The sequence below is a fragment of the Myotis davidii genome, unplaced genomic scaffold, assembly GCF_000327345.1.
Source record: "Myotis davidii unplaced genomic scaffold, ASM32734v1 scaffold150, whole genome shotgun sequence".
NCBI classification, from domain to species: domain Eukaryota; kingdom Metazoa; phylum Chordata; class Mammalia; order Chiroptera; family Vespertilionidae; genus Myotis; species Myotis davidii.
This window is the reverse complement of record NW_006283437.1, coordinates 1598355-1618512: the sequence shown is the minus strand read 5'-3', so window position 1 is coordinate 1618512 and position 20158 is coordinate 1598355. Positions and strand designations below refer to the sequence as shown.

The 20158-nt window shown below is 52.1% G+C and overlaps 1 protein-coding gene across 2 annotated transcripts in view; it reads right to left on the bottom strand.

The window, feature by feature from the left end:
• The window catches only part of LOC102752600 (conserved oligomeric Golgi complex subunit 7), an 82923-nt gene that overhangs the window by 15494 nt on the left and 47271 nt on the right, over positions 1-20158 (bottom strand). For both annotated transcript variants that reach the window (XM_015564074.1, XM_015564069.1), the window contains exons 9-14: positions 16913-17029; positions 14954-15019; positions 10549-10735; positions 8911-9051; positions 3672-3755; positions 957-1071 (exon numbers count right to left, since the gene is read on the bottom strand). In XM_015564074.1, the coding sequence (XP_015419560.1) occupies positions 957-1071; positions 3672-3755; positions 8911-9051; positions 10549-10735; positions 14954-15019; positions 16913-17029 (710 nt within the window). The remainder of the gene's footprint in view (positions 1-956; positions 1072-3671; positions 3756-8910; positions 9052-10548; positions 10736-14953; positions 15020-16912; positions 17030-20158) is intronic.

Here is a 20158-nt window from a genome sequence, read left to right as displayed (position 1 = left end):
AATCACTTTAACTACGAACAATCACCCTTAAGCTACATAATCTTTACTCCCTGGAATGGAGATAAGAAACGCCCTAACCTTTGGAATAGAAATTGACAGGATTAAAATCAACTGGTATAAATACAGATGTAACAAGACAATAAAACACAGAACTTGGCTGGAGATGCTGGCTACAGAACCTGGCTGGAGAACCTAGCGAGAGAACTTGGCTAGAGAACCTAGATAGAACCAGGCAAGAGAACTCAACTGAACGCTGCCTCTGAGTCTTTCCTTCTTCGCCGACTCTGTCCACACCTTTGGGGACCCCTGGACCTGCTGGGGTTGGACCCCAACAAGGGCCCTGCTCACAAAGAAGCACATGAACATGGGGATGCAGACAGGCGGGGAGGGCAGTGGGTTTCATCACCCCATCCTCACCACGTGCATGTGTGTGTGCGGGTGTCTGTGTGAAAATTTCTATGAAAAAATGTTCTCTAAATTTTTTAAACTTAAAAAGCATATTTAGCAAATAGATAAAAATAAAAAACGCTTATATAACCTCACAGCCTTCAATGACTACTACTGACACTTTGGCGTGCATACATTTTTTACATACAAGAGAGAAATATATTCTTATATTCTTATATTCTGTGTTTCCGATAACACAGAAGTAGAGTAAAAAGCAAGCAGCTCCCCTCTTACTCCCCACTGACCCAGCACACACCGAGACCTGTTCCCACGGTTTCACATGCCTGTGTTTTCACATGCCTGTGCACATATGCAAATACACAGGGTTAGTTTTTTCAAAACACATGTGAAAGTCACTGTTATTTTGCATACCCCAGTCTTTCTCAGTCACTGTTTGATCCTCAGAAACCGTTTCGGCGGGACTGGGAAAGCTGTGTGGGATGCAGCCGGGGTGCCGAGTGGGCGTGTCCCCACACCCCCAGGCCGTGCCCTGCCTGCAGGTGCCTCACCTTGCTCGGGAGGAAACGGCAGCTTTCCCGCGTGCAGCGCCAGCTCCAAGGCAGAGTCCTCCTGAGTCACAAACGGCTCCAGGTTCAGGGGAAGGGACAGGATATACTGCCCGATCTGAAACAGAAGCACACAGGTGACTTCAGGAGGCACACCTGTGTGAAGACAAATGACAGACAGACACACTGCTAGCCCTGGGCAGCCCAAGGCCAATCCCCATGTGTGCTAACACTGCGCATGGCCACACCAGGGCGGTGTGCATGCAGGGCCGACCGTCCTTCTCCCTGGGGGCTCAGTATTTCTGGAACACTCAGCACAAGCTCCCCTCCAATGAGGTAATGGGCACCGAAGCGCTTTGGACAACTTATAGCACTTATGTCAACACCAGTAATAACTGCTCGCAGGCGAAAAGCCAGAAGGCACTACGTCCACAGCAATGGCCAGCAAACCCTGCCCCAGATCTGGACCACAGTCTCTGCCTTCTAGGCGATTTAAACAGGCGAAGGAAGTAATTTTTTTTTTTGGGGGGGGGGAGCCATTTATGATTATGAATTCATTTGAAGGGAGAACTATATTGTCTTCATAATACAAACTCTAGGAAATAAAGACAAAGCCTTATTGGCTGATGGAGAACTGGAAAAGGTCAGGCTCTAAGACCTTCGGGACAAGCCATAAGAAACAGTGCCTGTCCGGTGTTCGTCAGGTCCACGTGGCTGTCACCGTGAATATACTCCACACTAGACACCTGTTTCCATTACTACTCGGAACTGGTTTGTGTGTTAAGTATAACATAAGGTTGATTCCCAGGTTATGACAATATAATGGTATATCTTAACATGGTCTGTGAGCCTATTGTTGCTTTTTTTGGCTCCATATTCATTCCAGACACTCGTCTCCACTGAGCGTTAACAGGAACTCTGAACGCTAAGGTCTGAGGGCTCTGCACCTGGCCTCACACGCACCTACCCAGTGGCAGGTCCTCCTGAGAGCACGGCCTCCGGGAGTGAGCAGACTCCAAAATGTACCCGCCCCAGGGACCACGTGCCGACTACACTGTCGCCCCGACACTGCCCGTGGCTGGCTGCAGTGAGTCTGCCTGTCCCGTGGTCCATCCAGCTAACAAAATCCCGACAGGCTGGCCTCCCTCTAAAGAGGCCACGGTGTTGTCCCCGTTCACTTACTGAGTGTGGTTTTTCACAGGAACCTTTGCTCACTAAAAACAACCACTGTCATTTCTGCTTGAAAATCATAGCAGATCCCTTACTTGCCGCAAGGTCGCAGGGGGAGAAGGGTGCTGATTTCCAGGGCTCCGATTTCTCCCCTCAGCAAGCACTTAATTCCACTCAGCAAGCGCTTCCTGAACACCTACTGTGTGCACAGACCCCAGGCATATTCTGTACTTGGTACACCCTTCATTGGTAGCCACACCTTTGGCTAAATTCAGACCCAGTTTTGTTCAAAATAAAACAGCACCACTGTACCTTGCACCGGTGTCACTTTTAAGCTTTTCAAAGTGTTTTCTCCTGTTTCACCCCTTTGGAATGCTCCCACAGTTCTGCATAGGTGAGGGCATTCACCAACGAGGCAGGTCCTTTGTTATAAAATGTCAATAATCTGACATCTCAAACATTCATCCCTTGGCCGTGGGCCGTGGGCTTGCTGTGGTTCTGAGACTCCCCGAGTGCAGATTCCTCACAGGAGCTCTGTCCGCATTACCCCCGGAAACCCCTGTGGACAGGGAAGCTACCGCAGCACGTACTCACAAGCACCGCTGATGCCTGTGAGGGTAGCTCAGCGCTCCGGGAGAACGAGGGCCCGGGTAACTTGCTCTGCCAGGGCCCTGGCTCCTTCACTTCTGGGCCAAGGAGCTCACACTCACTGCGACGGCCGTGGCGAGGATGAAACTAACACTGTGCGATACACGCAGGAAGCACCTGGCGTCCTAACCCAGGTGCGTGGAGAAATGGCCTCCCACTGCACTTCCACCCGAGCCCCATGCTGGCCGGACACGGCTGCCCGCCGGCTGGCTGTGCACCATCTCAAGCACCCATCCACACCGAGCTGCACAGTGCCTGCCTGAGGAGTGCTCCTTCCACCCCGGGCCCAGCAGGAGGGCAAGGCCGTGCCTAGAAACGCATCCCAGCCTCCTTACTCCTCTACACCTTTGAGGTCAATTCCATAACCTCTAAAGTTGCTTTTAGCAACATGGTGTCCCATATTAATTTTTACTGTAATGCATGTGTCTTGATTGTAAAAATGAGATCGCTCCCACTGGTGTCACAGAGCAGGAAATCGGGTAACACCCTGGAAAACAGGAGGACAATGGCTGCCACCCGGGACTCACGCACTCCCAGTGGACAAAGAGTGGGATGCCATCCTCCCGCCAGTGGCGTCACCCACTCCTAGGGCACAGCCTCTCCTTTAAAGTCCAGTGTGTCTATTACAACAGTCATAGCTTCTGTGGGGGAGGGGTCTAAAGTGAGAGCGTGGGGCTTCCCAAATCCAACCTTCCCACTGGACTCACTCTGCTGCCGCAGGTGCTGACTCGCCCCCATTAGGGAAGGGGGAGGGGAGGCAGCGTGCCAGTTCGGAAAGCAGCATGTTTCCCAGCTGATTTCCTTAAAGTCCTGGACAGGAATGGCCTAGATAGAATGACGACCCAAGGGGAGGCCTGAAAGGCTGTGACCACCGCTGGGCGAGGCACAGGCAGCGCTTACGTTGCTGATGTACTCCAGGGGGGTGAGGCTGAAGGTGGGCAGGGCGTCCGTCAGGGTCTCTCCGATGCCCGCGGTGCTCCAGCTCTGGGGGGGAGAGGAGGGTCAGTGTCAGCACCGGCAGCACCTGAAAGGGAGCGGCCCCCAGGGCGAAGGGCGCACTCCCACAGGCCTCACCTGCTCGGAGCTGGCAGACAGGGGCTTCCCTTCTTTAAACCATGACCCTGAAGCCCACACAGGCCTTCAGAGCTCATGCCTGCGGAGCCACGCAAGAGGGCTCCCACCTCCTCCTCCCACGGATTATTCCGTGGGAGCCAAGGCCTTGCTTCTCCCTCCGAATGTGAAATGAGCTTCTTCTGCTCTGAGTTTTTCTACTGGGTGGGGGCAATAGGCACAAGTCGTGGGGCACAGGCAGCCTCACTCACTCCTGGGTCTCCAGCGCTCTGAAAAGGCTAGGACGCCCCAAATCTGCCTCAGCACCCACAATTGGGGACGGAGGCTTGGGAAGCCCTTTCTGGCTGCAGGAACACCCACACCACACTGCTAAGTCGGAGCCACTGCTCTCACTGCCTTCCGGACCCAGTCCTCACCTGGCTCAGAACTCAGAGGGGAGGGGAGCAAGCAGTCCAATCCCCAGCTGCCGTCCTCTACGTGAGCCCTGACTGGCCGACCTCGGCACCAGCACGTCCTCCTTCATCACGTAAAGTGGGGGTGTCTACAGTGTCACTGTGTGAGCCCCTCGCGTGTTCCATAGTTAGGCAAACCGCCGGCACACACATGGTTACAGAGCTCAGCTTGGCACACCCGCACACGTAAATCTCGTTTCTTCATTCCACCTGAGTCACCCTAAAGCCGGCCTGGAAAACAAGGCCGCTCTGGCTGACTCCTGGAGTGGCTCCCGAGGTCACGCTGCGGTTCTCCTGCCACATGATGCCGCTCCGGTGGCCTGATCCTTTAAGTAGCGTTCTGGGAAGGCAGTGACCACATCCACCCTGGCTGCCGCCCAAGCTCAGCCGCCGTCCTCCTGCGCTCTCCAGCACAGGATCTGCCTATTTTCTTCACTCTAGACAAGTTCTCTTCCTCACCTGCCCTACCACTCTCTACACTCTGTGTTCTTGTTGAGAACCCTCACTTTTCTCTCCAAATGTCCTACTTCTTTTCAGTTACCTCCCACCCACTCAGAAGGAACACCCGATCACCCACAAGGACCCAGGCCTGTGACGCGCTAGGCTTTGCAGAGAGCAGACAAAGGAATCGCCCCACACGCATCCACTCGGGCTCCCTCTTCAGGAGGTCTCAGTGGCAGATGCAATAACCGTTCAGAGCAGCAAAGCTCAGAGCGACTGGAGAAGGGGCTGGCCACAGGATGCTAGAGATGGCTAGGAGGAGAACACCAGGCTAAGAGAAGGCTTTACCTTTGAGAAATACATTGCAAAGGGAGGGGGGAGAGAAACAGAGAAAAATGGAGCTGGTAGATATGGAAGGGAACGCACCGAGCAAAAGAGGCGTGTCTGAGGTGGGGCGAGGAGTGGCCAGGAGTTGACCATGGTGAAGCAGGTGCTGAGGCCATGGAGCTCCCTGTCCTCTTCTCCGTTTTTGCATATGTGTCAAAATTTCCATAATGAACAAGTTTTTCAATAGACTATGATCCTGGCCCTAGTGAGCTCAGGAAGAGTTTTGGGCGGCGAGAGACCAAATTAGAGCAAAGCTTTATGAAAATTAATGCAGCAACGCTGAGGAGGACTGAGGGTAGGAGGCAGAGAGAAAGCTCAAGAAACAGCTCGAGGCGATGAGAGCCTGGACGAGGGCAGTGGCCCTGGGAATAGATGGGAACCACACTTAAACAGAAGGATGACCCCGGCCAGTGTGCTCAGTGGTTAGAATGCAGGCCTGTGCACCAAAGGGTCAGAGTTCAATCCCAGTCAAGGGCACATACCTGGGTTGCAGGTTTGTGCCCAGACCACTGTCAGGGTACCTGGGCAGGCAACCAATTGGTGGGTCTTCTCACATCGATGTTTCTCTCTCTCTCTCTTCCTCCTTCCCTCCCTTCCACTGTCTCTAAAAAAGCAGGCAGAGGAGGTGGGCTTGAAGAGGGCAACTGGGAAATGCTGGAAATTAGTTTTCAATTGTTCAAAATTTATTTAAAACTAGAGGCCCCGTGCACAAAATTTGTACACGGGGGGCGGAGGGGTGTCCCTCAGCACGCTCTGCACTCCCTCACAATCCAGAACCCCTCAGACATCCCTCTCACAATCCGGGACCACTGGCTCCTAACTGCTCACCTGCCAGCCTGCCTCATCGCCCCAACCAACTCTGCCTGTCTGCGTCATCACCCCTAACCCCTCTGCCTGCCTGCCTCATCGCCCCTAACCACTCTGCCTGCCTGCCTCATTGCCCCTAACTACTCGCCTGCCTGCCTGATCGCCCCTAACCACCTCTGCCTCGGCCCCTGCTGTGGTGGCTTCATCTGGAAGGACGTCCGGAATGACACCCGGAAGGTCATTTAGCTGTCTGGTCTAATTAACATATTACACTTTTATTATTATAGATTTCCTTCAAATGGGTTTTCCTATCCATCTGTTACCAGGTAATACAGCCAAATCTCAACAATCTGTTTTGAAATGGAATAGAGTGTGGGTTTATATTCCTGTCATGTAAAAGGGTGGTACAACTGACCAAACATTAAAAACAAACATTCAATGACCAGGGTTTAATTTTCAAATCCTTAAAACCAGAGTGTTTGCCTCTGTGCTGTGCTTCCGTGCTGGCACAGGCGGAGAGGCCTGCCCCACGCCCACGCCAGAGGCGCTGTGCTGAGGCCCAACCCAAGGCCAGAGCCCCAGCAGCCCAGAAGCATCCCCACAGCAAGCTCGGGATGCAGCGGGGAGGCGTGTGGGGACTCCACACCCGCCCGTGGAGAGCTGGGACGGAGAGTGAGGCTTTCAGAGCAGAAGGTCAAGGTTTTTCAGCTGCGACCCAATAAAAATAATAATGGGAACCAAGCCTAGAGGAGGGGAGGGAGACAGGAGCTGTGAGGATGCTGACTCCTCGCCTCTCAGGGCAGGTGAACCTGTGTCAACCTCTGTCTAAACTGAAGTGTGAGCTCTGGCCAATGTGGCTCAGTTGGTTGGGCGTCACCCTGGGCCTCAAGAGGCTCCAGTTCAGTTCCTAGTCAGGGCACATGCCCGGGGTGTGCACTCATCTCCAGTCAGGGTGTGCAGGGGAGACAACTGATGAATAACTGATGGATGTTTCTCCCTCTCCCTCTCCCTTCCTCTCTCTCAAATCAATAAAAACACAGAATTAAATTAAATTAAATGGCAGCGTGATCAGCAAAGACAATGACTTCGATCTCTAATAGTTTCCATAATTTTTTTTTCCTTAACCTTGGAGAGATCTGGGAACTAATTTCTTTTTTCTTTTTTTGGTTAATCCTCACCCAAGAATGTTTTTTCCCATTGATTTTTAGAGGGGGTGAAAGGAGGGAGGAGGAGAGAGAGACATCAATGTGAGAGAGACATAGCAACTGGTTGCCTCCTGCATGTGCCCTACGGTGTCTGGGGATGAACCCCACAACCCAAGTATGTGCCCTTGACCAGGACTCAAATCTGTGACCCTTCAGTGTACAGGCTGACCCTCTAACTACTGAGCATACCGGCCAGGCTTGGAACTACTTTCTTTTGCAATGAAAAAACTAGCAACTCAAGTTTAAACATTCCTTTGGTTTCCTTTATCTTCTTTTTCTAGTTAAATGCAAATAAAATTTATATGGTATATGTTTTATTTTTTAAGAACAGCCTGGCTGTCCGATTGCACTTCCTCCTGTAGTGCCGTGTAGCCTTCGACATGTGGGCAGACATGGAAAGAGGTCTGGGTGGACGAACAAATGTTCTCACTGCTCATTTCTAGATGTTGGGATTCTGCAGGGGTTTGCTTTTTCCTTCACACTTTCCTTTATTGCTTAATTTCTAAAAATAAATGTAGATATTTTTTATTTTTTAAATTCTCATTCCTCTTAAAAAATGAGAGCCACAGAAAGAAAACCACCCCTTGTGAAGCATCTACTCATTTCGCGGCCATTGTGCTCAATTCCATCATATACAAAATTTCCCTTAATCCTCACTCATCTGCATGGTGAGAATGAATGGGGGTCCGCATTTACAGAGGAGGAGATGAGGTCACAGAGGAAGTAGCAGCCTCGGCCCTGTGATCCAAAGCCATGCATGGCACGGCAGTGCCCAGGGATAGCACGGTCATCACTTCCACTGCACTGTGACGGCATGGCTGTCTTCCAATCTCACCCTCGCCCCAACCATGCAAGAAATGTACAGTCTGGCTAGAGTAGATCTCAGGGCATTGCATAGACGAATCATTAAAACAATCACAGAATTCCAGGGGAGGAAAGAACCAAGTCGTTGTATAGATGGAGACTCTGAGATGCCGTGAGGGGCTGAGACTTGCCAAGGGCACAGTGAACGGCTTGCTGCCCGGCCTGTATGATTTCAGGGAGGCAGCAGGAAGCCAAGAACTTGTAATTATGTCAAACTCATTCTTGTTGCTTCCTAAAAGGAGCCCCTCGTTATTAAATCCCCATAATTGGATCTTTCCCAAAAAACTATTTTAAAAAAAAAGCCAAATCCTAACAGAACTGAGGAGACGGTGAGAGATGAACCAGGGGATGGTCCCAGGAATCCAAAAGGAAAGCGATGAGATCAGGACCGGGAGACTGAGCCAGTAGAGAAAGAAGGCTGGTGGGCAATTCCTTGAGAAGGAATCAGGACAACCAGGAGAGAGAAGTGGGGGAGGGAGGACGGCCAAGGAGGAACGGCCTCCAGGGCAGGGCAGAGCCCTCCAGCCCCCAGGTCAAATCTGGGGAGCAGTCTCCCGAGTGAAGTCCCAGAACCAACTCTCCCGAAAGGCCTGTGGTATGATGAAAACATCACAAGACACTCAGCTCCTCGACCTGCCCAGCCCAGCCAGGCGCCGGGCTCCCTACTCCCCTGGGAGGGCACAGCCACGCTCCTGATGGCTGAAGCTAATTGAGCAAGAGTAATCACCCCAAGAAACGCCTGGAAATACAGCACCACAGTAACCGCAATTAAGATAAGGAATTCTTGGCAAGCAGTGAGCTGCCTCTGAGCGGGGGACTCCTTGCTCTGGGAGTCCACGCAGGCCCGTCCTGAGGCTTTGGGGGAGCGGGGAGAACGTTCCTGGGAAGGAGGCAGGGCAGTGGGAGACTCACTTCCATCTTGGGAATGAGCAGCAGCTGCTGTTTGATGCGCAGGAAAACTGAGTCGAAGGCCAGCTGGTGGGCCTGCTGGTTGAGCCGAGTCAGGGCCGCCCGGGAGGCGGACAGCAGGTTGTGGCTGCCGGAGCCTTTCTCCTAAGGTAAGAACATGCAAAAGGCACTTGTTAGGCCGAGTCCAGCCCAGGCATTGGCTAGTTAGACATTCTGAAAGCCACTGAGAGGAAACAGTGAGGGGTGCTAGACCATAGGGGTTCCCAAAGCAGGACCCGGGGGCACAGGCCCATTGGAAGACACGGCTCCACCCCAGAACTGCTGACTTGGAGTCAGCAGCGTGCAGGAGCCCAGCCATCATTTTTAAAATCACTTTTCCAGGTGATTCTGAGGCAGATGAGCTAACCCAGGTTCGTGGGTTGGCAGTTTAGGGAAAACTGACCTGACTGTCCCTCAGGGATAAAGGAACAGGGAAAACCCGATCAGAAGTGTCGTGCACAGACCAGAGTGATGGACAAAGCCCTGACCCCCGCGAGGTCAGGTCAAGTACACTGGGCTGTAGGCCAGAGCGTGCACAGCCTGCGCAAGCCCCAGGAATTCCATCAGCCTGAGAGTGCAGAGATGGAAAATGGAACCTGAGTTTTGCTATTATAAATGAACTGATTACAAGAAACAGAAATAAATCAGATCAGCAATAAAGATAAGCGGAGCTGCTGTGCCCTAACCGCAGACGCACAGATGACTGACTTGCAGAACTGCTTGAACAAGGGTTTGTCACGCTCCAGTGCAGCCAGCCTGTGGGCCAGGGTGCAGGGTCCGGGAGCGGGGCGGGGAGGGCAACGGAAGCACCTGCAGTCTCCCCAGGGCCTGAGGCCCGTCAGGATATTCCAGATTGCGCTCGGTGCTACGCGAGCAATGTCTCCTCTGCCTCTTGCCAAGAGATGAGCTTCAAACCAAACAGCGGCGGGGCCGGGGGGGAGATGACGCTGGGAAGGATGCCTGTGGCCTTCTGGGAACTGGGGCTCATTCACAGGAAGCTGTGCGACTCATTCCCTTTATTGGGAGGTCCTTCTATCCCTAAACCCAAGGGTTTAAGCTCAAAGTCAAGGGCAGCTTTGTGGTAGACACACCAAGCCTCTGACCAGTGAGCAGGGCACTGTCCCCAAGTCCTCACTTGCCTCCTGCAGGAACCTGCACCAAAGGAGCGAGTGGCCTGGTCCTCTCCACCCTCGCTCCTCTCTGGGCTGGGGCCCACCTTTCCGGGTCTGCCCGCCGCAGGCAGTAACAGTGTGGCCCCCGCTCTGCCACTCAGTAAAAGGGGACCAGGAGCTGCTGAAGGTTTAACCCTGGAGGGAAGTCCAGCCAGCTCATTTGGCCGCAGATCGAAGCCACACTCTCCAGCCTACCTTTGTCAGTACTAATGCTCCAGCCACCGGCTCCTACATCTTTGTTGTACATAATTAGTTCCAACCCAGTCTAGTCCTTAGCCCCTCAAAGCCACGGCATTAATGAGACAGAGAGGTGGCAGCAGGACATGCCACGGCCCCACACCCACACGGGGCCAGAAAGCCAGGACCAGGGAAAGGTGAGTGACAATGGAACGCTTTCATGGGCAAGAATGCCATCAATCTGGTCTCGTACCTTGAGGGTATATAGCATCTCCATTAAGCTGGCGTATTCGGCGGGGCTGTCCTTCTGGAGGTAATTATATTCCTGCCACGGGTTCTTGGCAGAGCTCTTCCTGTCCGTCAGGACGCTGTCGTGAACCGCGCTCAGGCTCCGGGGGCTGTAGGCGTCAGACAGGTACTTCCCGGCTGTGGACAGAATCCTGCAAGGGCGGTGGGGAGCATGACACCCAGGGCTTCGTCTGGAAGTGCCTTCTTGAAGCATTCATGCTGCTCCTTACTCCATCCCAGGATACCCGAGGCAGGTGGACTTAGGGTCCATTTTATAAGAAAATGAAGGCGTCCGTCCCCAGGGAGGAGTGAGCTGGTCGCAGGCGCACAATAGACACCAGGTGATGCTCTTTGCTGATGAGCACTCACTCCTCCAGAAGATGCTGTCCTCCTAACAGGACAGGCAGCTACAGGGCCCGTCCCTCACCACAATGGGGACCCCGCACTTTCTGTGTGGGCCTTCCTTCCACATGCCCATCACTGGGTGGGCCAGTCAGAGCCCTGGGAGCAGCCAGCACCTCAGTTCCAGGGACACCGGGCAGGGCAGTGGGACAGCTGGTCCCAGAGAGCTGACAACACAGACTGCACGCCCCCCATGCAGGACTAGCCGTCACTCAGGGTCAATGTCACTGAAGTCTACCTTTATGGTTAGGCTACGGGATCTCCTTGGAGAAGCTGGCCCTCCCCAACTTCTCGAAGAAAGGAAAGTGCCTCCAGAAGACTCCTGATGACCAACCCCAGTGCTGCGGGGGAAGCTGGAGCTCTGTCTCCAACAGCGTGACCTGCCCCGGGGATGCTGAAAAGCCTCCCCGTGGTTTTTCCTCAGCCCCTTTATCCCCCAGCCTACACACCTCAGGGGGTACCGAATGGTACGAACAAACGTAACCAGCAGAGCAAACGTCGCCAGACAGCCCCAACGTGGCTGCTTCCCCGGCCCTCCCGTCATTTCGTACGGAAACACCGCTTTGGGCCTGCCACTTTCAGGTTGCACTCAGCACTTTTCCCCCAAAAAATAAATCCCGTGAGGTGCGAAGAAACAAGCGCCCATACCTGCACACAAACGCTGGGACAGGCCCTCCGAGGAGCCTCTGCCACGGAGGGCGGCCACCTGCCCGGTGGCTTAGGCTCGCGGGTCCTCTGTCTGCCAAGCTGTGGCCATCCCTGCCGCGGCCCCACTCCCAAGTCGTCACTATCCCTCGCCTGAACCTCGGCAGCCTCCCTGCCTCCAGTCCTTCCACACGCCACTTGCTCTGTCCTCCTGTGGGCTAACAGCAGGAGCTTTCCAAAAGCCAGGCCTGGGCAGCCTTCAGTGCCCAGGACACACCTAAACACGCTGAGGCAGGGCACCCAGGCCCTCCATGGCCAGAGCCCTGGCAGCCCCTCATCATGCCACTCCAACCCCAACCCACCCCATGCTGCCCACACACATGCCGTGCTCCCCTCACCCTCACCCCAAAACGCTGCCCTGCCCTGTGCCCCTGGGGACCCACTCCTCCTGCACGCGCTGGCCCAGGGCCTTCTCTCTGCCGCGTCTTTCCTGACACGCTCCCCAAGCCACTCAGCCTTCGGCTGCCTCAGCCCCTCGCCTCTCTCGTGCATTTGTCATCTTGCCTCGTTTCTATCCCACTAGAAGGTGAGGCTGTGCTTCGGCTCGGAGTCCCTAGCACCTGGCACGGTCCCTGCACAGGCAGGTGCTCAGTAATTATCTCCTGAACGCCAGGCGGGCCCCGCGTGGTGACAGGAGGTGGGGGCTGCGCCTCGCCCTCCGCAGGACTGGCAGCGGGGAGCTGGCCTCGCCTGCCACCAGGGTGAAGAGCAGCAGACGCGGTGGGAATGTTTCAAGGACTAGAGGTTACGGCTTAAAACGTCAGAATAGTGTGCTCTACAATAAAAACCAAGCCTAGTATTAAAAATGCTCAAATATCGCTCCAAGCCCCAGGAACTAAGGGCCCCCTGCCTGGCCTCTTCGTCCCCAGACACTAGGCAATCTCCATTAGGCCATGGTTCCCTGGCCTGGGTATTTACTAGTACTGTGAGCTCAACCACATGAAATGACACTGGACCTCCTCATTCATCAGAGAAAAGCTCTCTCCTAACTGCAGTGCCTCTGAGATACGTCTTGGGACTATGACTGAACACAGTCATTGCCCTTAAGCTCAGAGGTTAACGGGGGAGGCAAACATGGGCCCATGTAGGACTCACATTTCAGTTCCATCTACTTCCTCGGTTCGCTTCCTTTTTATGAAAATTTGTTTCCCATCCCTCAGTCATGGCAACTTGGAAGTTTAGATTAGATTCCCCAAGCCCTATTGTCCCACGAAACTACCCCACTAAAACCTGCCCCTGGTGAAAACACCACTGCTCAAAAGAAGCGGTGGGCACCATGAAGGGGCAGGCGGGCCTGGGCTGCCCTGCGTCAGAGAAACCCTCAGAGGATATGGAAGCCACCCAAGTGCCCGCCAAGAGACGAGTAGATAAAAAAAATTGTGGTACATGTATACAATGAAATATTACTCAGCCATTAAAAAGATGAAATCCTACCATCTGCAACATGGATGGACATAGAAGGCATTATGCTAAGTGAAATCAGTCACAGAGACAGACAAATGCCATATGATTTCACTCATACGTGGAATCTAAAGAAAATAAAACAGAAACAGGCTCACAGATACAGTGAGCAAACTCACAAAGGGAGAGGATTTGGGGGACTGGGTGATAGAGGTGAAGGGACTAAGAAGTACAGATCGGTAGTGACAGATCAGTCATGGGATGTGAAGCACAGGGTAGGAAATATAGTCAATAGTATTGTCATCACTATGAATGGTGCCCGTGGGGACTGGAAGTATCAGGGGGAAGGCTTTGTAAAGTATGTGATTGTCTAACCACTACGCTGTACACCTGAAACCAATACAAAGCAATACTGACTATAAACTGGAGTTGAAAAATAAAATATTTTTAGAGAGGGAAATCCCTCACCTGACACCCAACTTGGTCCTGCTGTCCCAACCCATAAATCACAAAAAGACCCCCTCCCGCACGGAAGTGGCCTCCTCCCCTGGTAACCAGGTGCTTCCAGCACCTGCCGCTGCCCCCCAGGGGAGGGTCCCTGCTCCGAGTCTGGGTTCTTCGGGTGAGACTGGCGGGAAGGGAAGGTAGCTGTGCGGGCGCTGCCCCACGCACGGCCTCCCTGACGGGAGCACAGGTGGTGACTGTCGCTCTCTTCCCTTTCTAGGCTCCATGCTTCCAAAATGATGCCGGCTCTTACAGAGGCCCCCTGGGCACACCCAGTCTGTTCTCCACTCTCAGGCTCATCCTTTATCTATCATGGCCCCATCATCTTCCTAACCAGAACCTGCCCTACCCTTTATAATGTACTATTCACCTTCATTAAAAAATTGAGGGGCCTGGCTGAGTGGCTCAGTTGGTTGGAGCATCTTCCCGTCCACTAAGAGGCTGTGGATTCTATTCCCAGGTGGGGGTGTGCAGGAGGCAGCCATCAGTGATTCTCTCTCATCATTGATGTTTCTATCACTCTCCCTTGGGCAATAAAAACATATTTAAATATACATGCATACATATAATCTCCTCCAGTGAGGATTAAAAAGATTAAGGAAAGTGCGTGTTCTGATGTGGAGAGAGGAGTCCAAGGGCAGACACGAGTCCGTGAGAACAGGCCATGCAAGAGTGACCGTCGGTCACGCACTCTGGATGGCTCAGCTGACGTCCAGTTCAACCCACTGTCTCACAGTTGTATCACCTCAGACACAGTGTTTCTGTAAGTAACTTCTTTTACCTACAAAGTCATTACCTGTGCCAAATTCTATGGAGCACGTGGGGGAGAATCAGCCTGAACAGTACACTGGGGCGACATAAGGCCCTGGCAAGTGTCAGAACAGAGAGAGGGCAAAGGGACTTCTCCTAGGCCAACCCCAGACACCCTCCATGGAGATGCACCCCCTTGGGCAGCACAGAATCCTGCTGCAGCACCCAGAGGCAGGCTGGCTGGCTGAATTCTGACTTGGCAGGCTGACCCGGGGGCTCACCACCACCTCTAACACCATTTCTATGGGTAAATTCATGGTCAGTCCCAATAACTGACTTACAAACAAGCAGTGGAACCCAGCCCACTCCTCATATATGCTGAGACTTCCAAATTAAATCAAAATTATGCAACCATTGCCAAGAAGGTCAGAGCCTTCGCCTTTCTGGGCACTCAATAAATGTTTCATGATGACAACAATGACACCTTGTATCTGGGGCTTCAGATCTGACCATAAGCTGTCGTTGCTGTGTGCTGTGTGCTGTGTGCTGTGTGCTGTGTCAAGCTCTTCCCAGAAAGAACCCAGGGTCTCACCCCAGCTCTCGCCTACCTGTTTGCCAGCTGCTGCTCGAAGTCCCCGCACTGCCTCAAGAGCTCTCCGCAGGTGGCTATTATCCTACACAAAACAGAGAGCACTTGAAGTTCAAGTATCTGGAATGCCAACATTTACAGCACAAACACTGTCTCATTCATAACAATCCTAACTATTCACTCCTTCGGTGGAATGCTGGGTTCTGGGAAAGCAAGTTAACCATTTGACAGCCTACCCGAAAGCTGCATTAGTTGGTGATTAACACAAAAGGTAAATGACAGCCTCTTCTAATATCCTCACGTCACAGGCCTCTCTGCTAAGAGTCAAGGTTCTATCCAATATGATCCCAAATAACTTTACATTTTCAACTACTCAGGTGCTTTTGGGCTTTGTCCTTGAGAAAATGGACTGAAAATACTCCGTATCTAAAATTTAAAATCCACAGTTCGTTATTTAATATTTGTTAGATGCCTGCCATTTGTCAGGCATAGAAAACTGTCTTGATACTAGAAAATTCTCTCTGATCACATGAAAGGCAGATGGAGAGTAATCCACTTGTTTCTCAGAGATAAGCCCGAATGATCATCAGATCTGGACTTAACAATCTTAATTTGCAAGTAATTTTATGCTAGGCTCCTGGGTCCTTCAACACCAAACTATAATGCAGAACAAATCCGAGGATTAAAAACATCTTAAGTCTAGTTAACTTTTAACTTTCTCTAAAAGTGCCTGTCATCACCAGGCTATCTAGGCATTCCATCATAAGAAGGGTTTCTGAGAAAGTGAACGACTCCACTTGCCTCAGGTACAACCTCCTGGCCACACAGGTGACAGGTGTACAGGAGCATCTAGGGCACTAAATCTCATAAAAACGTCAAGTCTAGTCGGAGCCCATGAGGGGATAATCCAAGTGGTGCTGGGAGGTCCTGTATCCAGTGACGGAGGGAGGCCTGAGCTGCTCATGGGCGACTGCATGAGACCACGTGTCCCGGCACCGTGCACACACCACCTCGGCCACAGGTCAGGCAAGAAATGCAAGTGGGGAAAGAGCAGCTTCTCCTTTCAGAATGTATATCCCAGAAGAATGATTTTAAGGCAAAGCAATTTCTAGATTGCTTTTCATCTCAGCCTAACGGTATAGCTAGCACGCCCCTGGCAATGGCAGAACCACAGCACAGCAGAGAACGTACGGCCGGTCTCACGGGGACTGCGGCTGCCAACCCCCGTGGGTCCTGTCTTGGGACAATGTGGGCCTGGTGCTTCCAGAGGTTCCCATTTCTAAGTGCTGTGAGAAATCTAGGTTATGTTCAATCAGGTTTTTCATTTAAATGTTAGCAACTAATCCAATACATTCTGTAACGCTGTGAACAAACCAAACGTGTCCACAGGTCACATCTGGCCACAGGCCAGCCATCTGCACTCTCTGGCTGGATGTATCAATGGCCAAACTGATCAGGCCGCTGGGGCAACAGGTGTCTACCCACTGCCCCACAGGCCACACCGGCTGTCTCAGGAGCTGGCTGCCATGAGCGCTTGGGAGGGCCCCCTCAGGGCCAACGCAACCAGGCAGCACTGCCTGTCATCTGGCACCACGGCGCCCAGACCCAGCAACAGGAGCCGGCTGCGAGGCCTCTGCCACAGCGTAAGCTCTAAGCTCCTTCAGGTCTGTAAGAGCTACAGGCTAAGGGGGAGAAAACCTTAAACCAAATGTACACATGTCAGTCACCATGAGAGGTGAGGGGTTTATAAAGAACTTATAAAAGTATTTTTAAAGCAAGAGGAGTCTTTTTGGTGTTTGTCTAGTTGGGTTGGGTTTTTATTCATGGACTTGTTTTTAGAGTCTAGAGTATTTGCTTTAAAAGAAATGCAGTAGAAAAGAACGGTCTCTTACGGACACACTTGTCATTGTATATGTTAGACTGCGCGTGTCGGTGCAGCCCGCATGAGGCACGTGCTCCAACTGCAACCCCACGTCACCTGATGGAGTTCTGAAAGGCGGTCCAATCTTCTTGGAAAAGGGAGCTGGGAGGAATGTCATCCAGCCTGCACTTCTTGCGGATCGAGTGGAGAGTGCTGGTGAAGTCAGACACATACCTGTGGGGAAAGGAAAAGGGACAGCGCTGTGGTCATAAACTCCTCAGACCTACAGACTCCTGGATCATAGTCTGGACCAGTGCTAATGACCGTGAGAGCGCCTTCAGAGGCTCCTTCCCAAGGTGAGACAGCTCATAACCCTGACACCCAGAGGTCTTCTCACCTGGCAGCAGCTTTAACAGCTGCTCAGTGAGGGGAGGGGACAGCCCTGAAGACCACGACTCTGGAGACCCGCCAGGTAAAAAACAATGCAGGCAAATTACTTCCTTGTCCTAACAGACGCATTCTTTGGAAACCGGCTCAAAGAACTGTTTTAAACCTCATGGACCCACCATAACAGCTGACTGTTACCTGGGATGCTATAGGCAGCTCCCTGATGCCCAGGGTACTTTTGCTGCACTCTAACCTCCCAAATTTGGACTAAACGGCCATCTCCAAGACAGGAAGAGCCCGACTCCAATGGCACAAATTACACTGGATTCAAAGCTGAAATCCCCTTCCTCAAGAGGCGGTGCTGCCTGCTCCCACTGCACACCGCATACTTCCTTACCAGCACCCAGCAAAACCCAGCCGCTTATTTAAACTCTGCTCCATGTTTCTTGTTGTTGTTAGACTAGAAGCTCTAAGCGAACAGGGTCTGTCCCACTGTAGCTCATAATCGTATCCCCAGGAATAGCAGAGCTGGCACAAAGGAGACGCCCGCCCGGCCAGAGTGGCTCAGTGCTTGAGCGTCGACCTATGACCAGGAGGTAATGGTTCGATTCCCATCAGGGCACATGCCTGGGCTGTGGCTCTATCCTCAGTGGAGGATGTGCAGGAGGCAACCAATCAATGATTCACTCTCATCATTGATGTCTTTCTCTCCCCTTCTTCCTTCCTCTCTGAAATCAATAAAAATATATTTTAAAAAATAAAATAAAGGAGACACCAGAAAGAAGCCCTGAATGAAGACTTGACTATAGGCCTGGGCAAGTACCTACATGTTTCTGAACCTGTTTCAAACAGACTTACTCCTCACCCACAGAGACCTCTAGGACCTCTGCCGACGGGTCGTCTGCTCTGGCCATCTCATTTGTCGGCCCCAGACCTTTAGCCTTCCCAAACCTGGCCTCGAGTTACAGTATCTGCTGTTCTCCATTATGTCATCTAAGGCTGTTATCACAAAGTACCCCCTCCCAAAATAAATACAAATTTAGAGAACTTTATTCTAAACAATAATTAAGTTAAAAGAACTAAAAGTAAACTGGTAGTATTAAGGTCATAAAGTATTTTAAAGAAATTTCATGATACCTTAATTTCCTCATGCTTTTATAGTTCCAAAATACACCTGACGAGAAAGCAAACTACTAAAACTTAATTACTGACTTAATGAAGTTACTTCAATGGCAAATATATGGCGACAGAAGACTTGATGTGTGAACACACCATGCAATATATAGATGATGTGTCATAGGAATGTACACTTGAAACCTATATAACCTTATTAACCAATGTCACCCCAATCGATTCATAAATTTTTTAAAGAATTTCAAAATTTACGGCAAAGTGTTCTGTTGGAAGTTTTTAAAAATGGACTTAGTGACGCCTTCTGGATTGCCTTGGAGTTGTCATGATGCTAAAATAAATGAATCAACACGCACAGGTGTTTCCTGACAAGTATGACAGGCACGCTGTGGGGTGTCGAATCTGAGGGACAGGTGTTACACATGCACAGATGCGTGCACAGCCTCGGGAGTGTGCTGAGCACACAGCTGGGGGTCGTGCTCTCTGGGAGCCAAGAGGCTCCCTGAAAACCCAAGGCAGCTGTGGCATCATAGGAAGTCGCGCCTCTCTTGCTTCCCAGACCGCAGGCTGCACTCTCACAGTGAGGAGAGTGGAGGCAACGGCCTGGCCCGGCCCGAGGAGCACGTCCATGTGCTGGAAAGAAAGGCCATTCCAGGAGCCCAGCAGCAGAAACCGCTTCCGCCAGCCCGCCCACAGCGGCCACGGCTGCTCCTGTCCACGGCCTCCCCATTACTGTGGAGAGCCCCGAAACCCCGATCTTGACAGCACCTTCCCTTACCACCAAGACGGTGACAGCTTTCTTGGGAAAGCAGCCCCTGGAGGGGGAAGGCCTCCAGGACAACATGGCCAAGGACTGCTGAGGAACTGGGCTTCAGCTGTAGGAGGCAGACAACTGTGTCACCACCCTGCGGCTGACAAACGCGCCGAAGAATACACATCCAACAGACGTGCTCTGCAGACGCTCGGAGGACAGAGTCCTGGGGGTGGTGAGCAGACCAGTGTGCATCACCTCTGTCCCCACCCTCCCACGCTCTCACAGTCAGCATTTCCTCTGCCATGTGAGAGCCATTGCTTAGGGGTCCAATGACACGCTTTCCCTAACGGCCACAACTAGGAAAGGGGATGTTATCACCCCCACAGAGGAGACACCCAGACTCCCAGAGGTGCGCTTACCCACCCAAGGTCCCAACCAGTAAGTGTCAGAGCCAGGATCTGAGCCCAGGGGACCCCAACTCCAGAGCCCACGCTTCCATCACAGCTGTAAACCCCCAATTCTCTGACACCGTATCAGCTGCTAAATTCTGCACCATCACCCCGGTTCAAATTAGGCCAATCTCCTCCTGCGCCCCTTCGTGCTCCGCCCTCCATACTCTGCCCTCTACTGAACACTGTCCCCCTGAACCCTGCACAAGTCAGCATCACCCTGTGTCCCCTACTTTATAACATCAGCTGTCTTAGCAGCTTCATAATCTCTCCTTCTAAGAGCAAGTGACCGGTTTCCATTTGAAGCTCTAATACAGATGTGTGTTATTATTTTTAAATAAAGTAGTCAAAATAACCAATAATAGAACTGAAAGTAAAAATGTTGAACAAAAACAGATCCAGAGACAGAGGAGCACCAATCAGACCATCAAACCTCAGAGGGAAGGTAGGGGAGGGTGTGGGTAAGGGGGCGAGATTAACCAAAGGACTTGTATGCATGCATATAAACCTAACCAATGGACACAGACAACAGGGGGCCGGGGGGAGTGAGGGCATGAGTGGGGAATGGGGGGCAATGGGGGAATAAGGACACATATGTAATACCTTAATCAATAAAGAAAAAAAAACCCAAGTAATATGTGA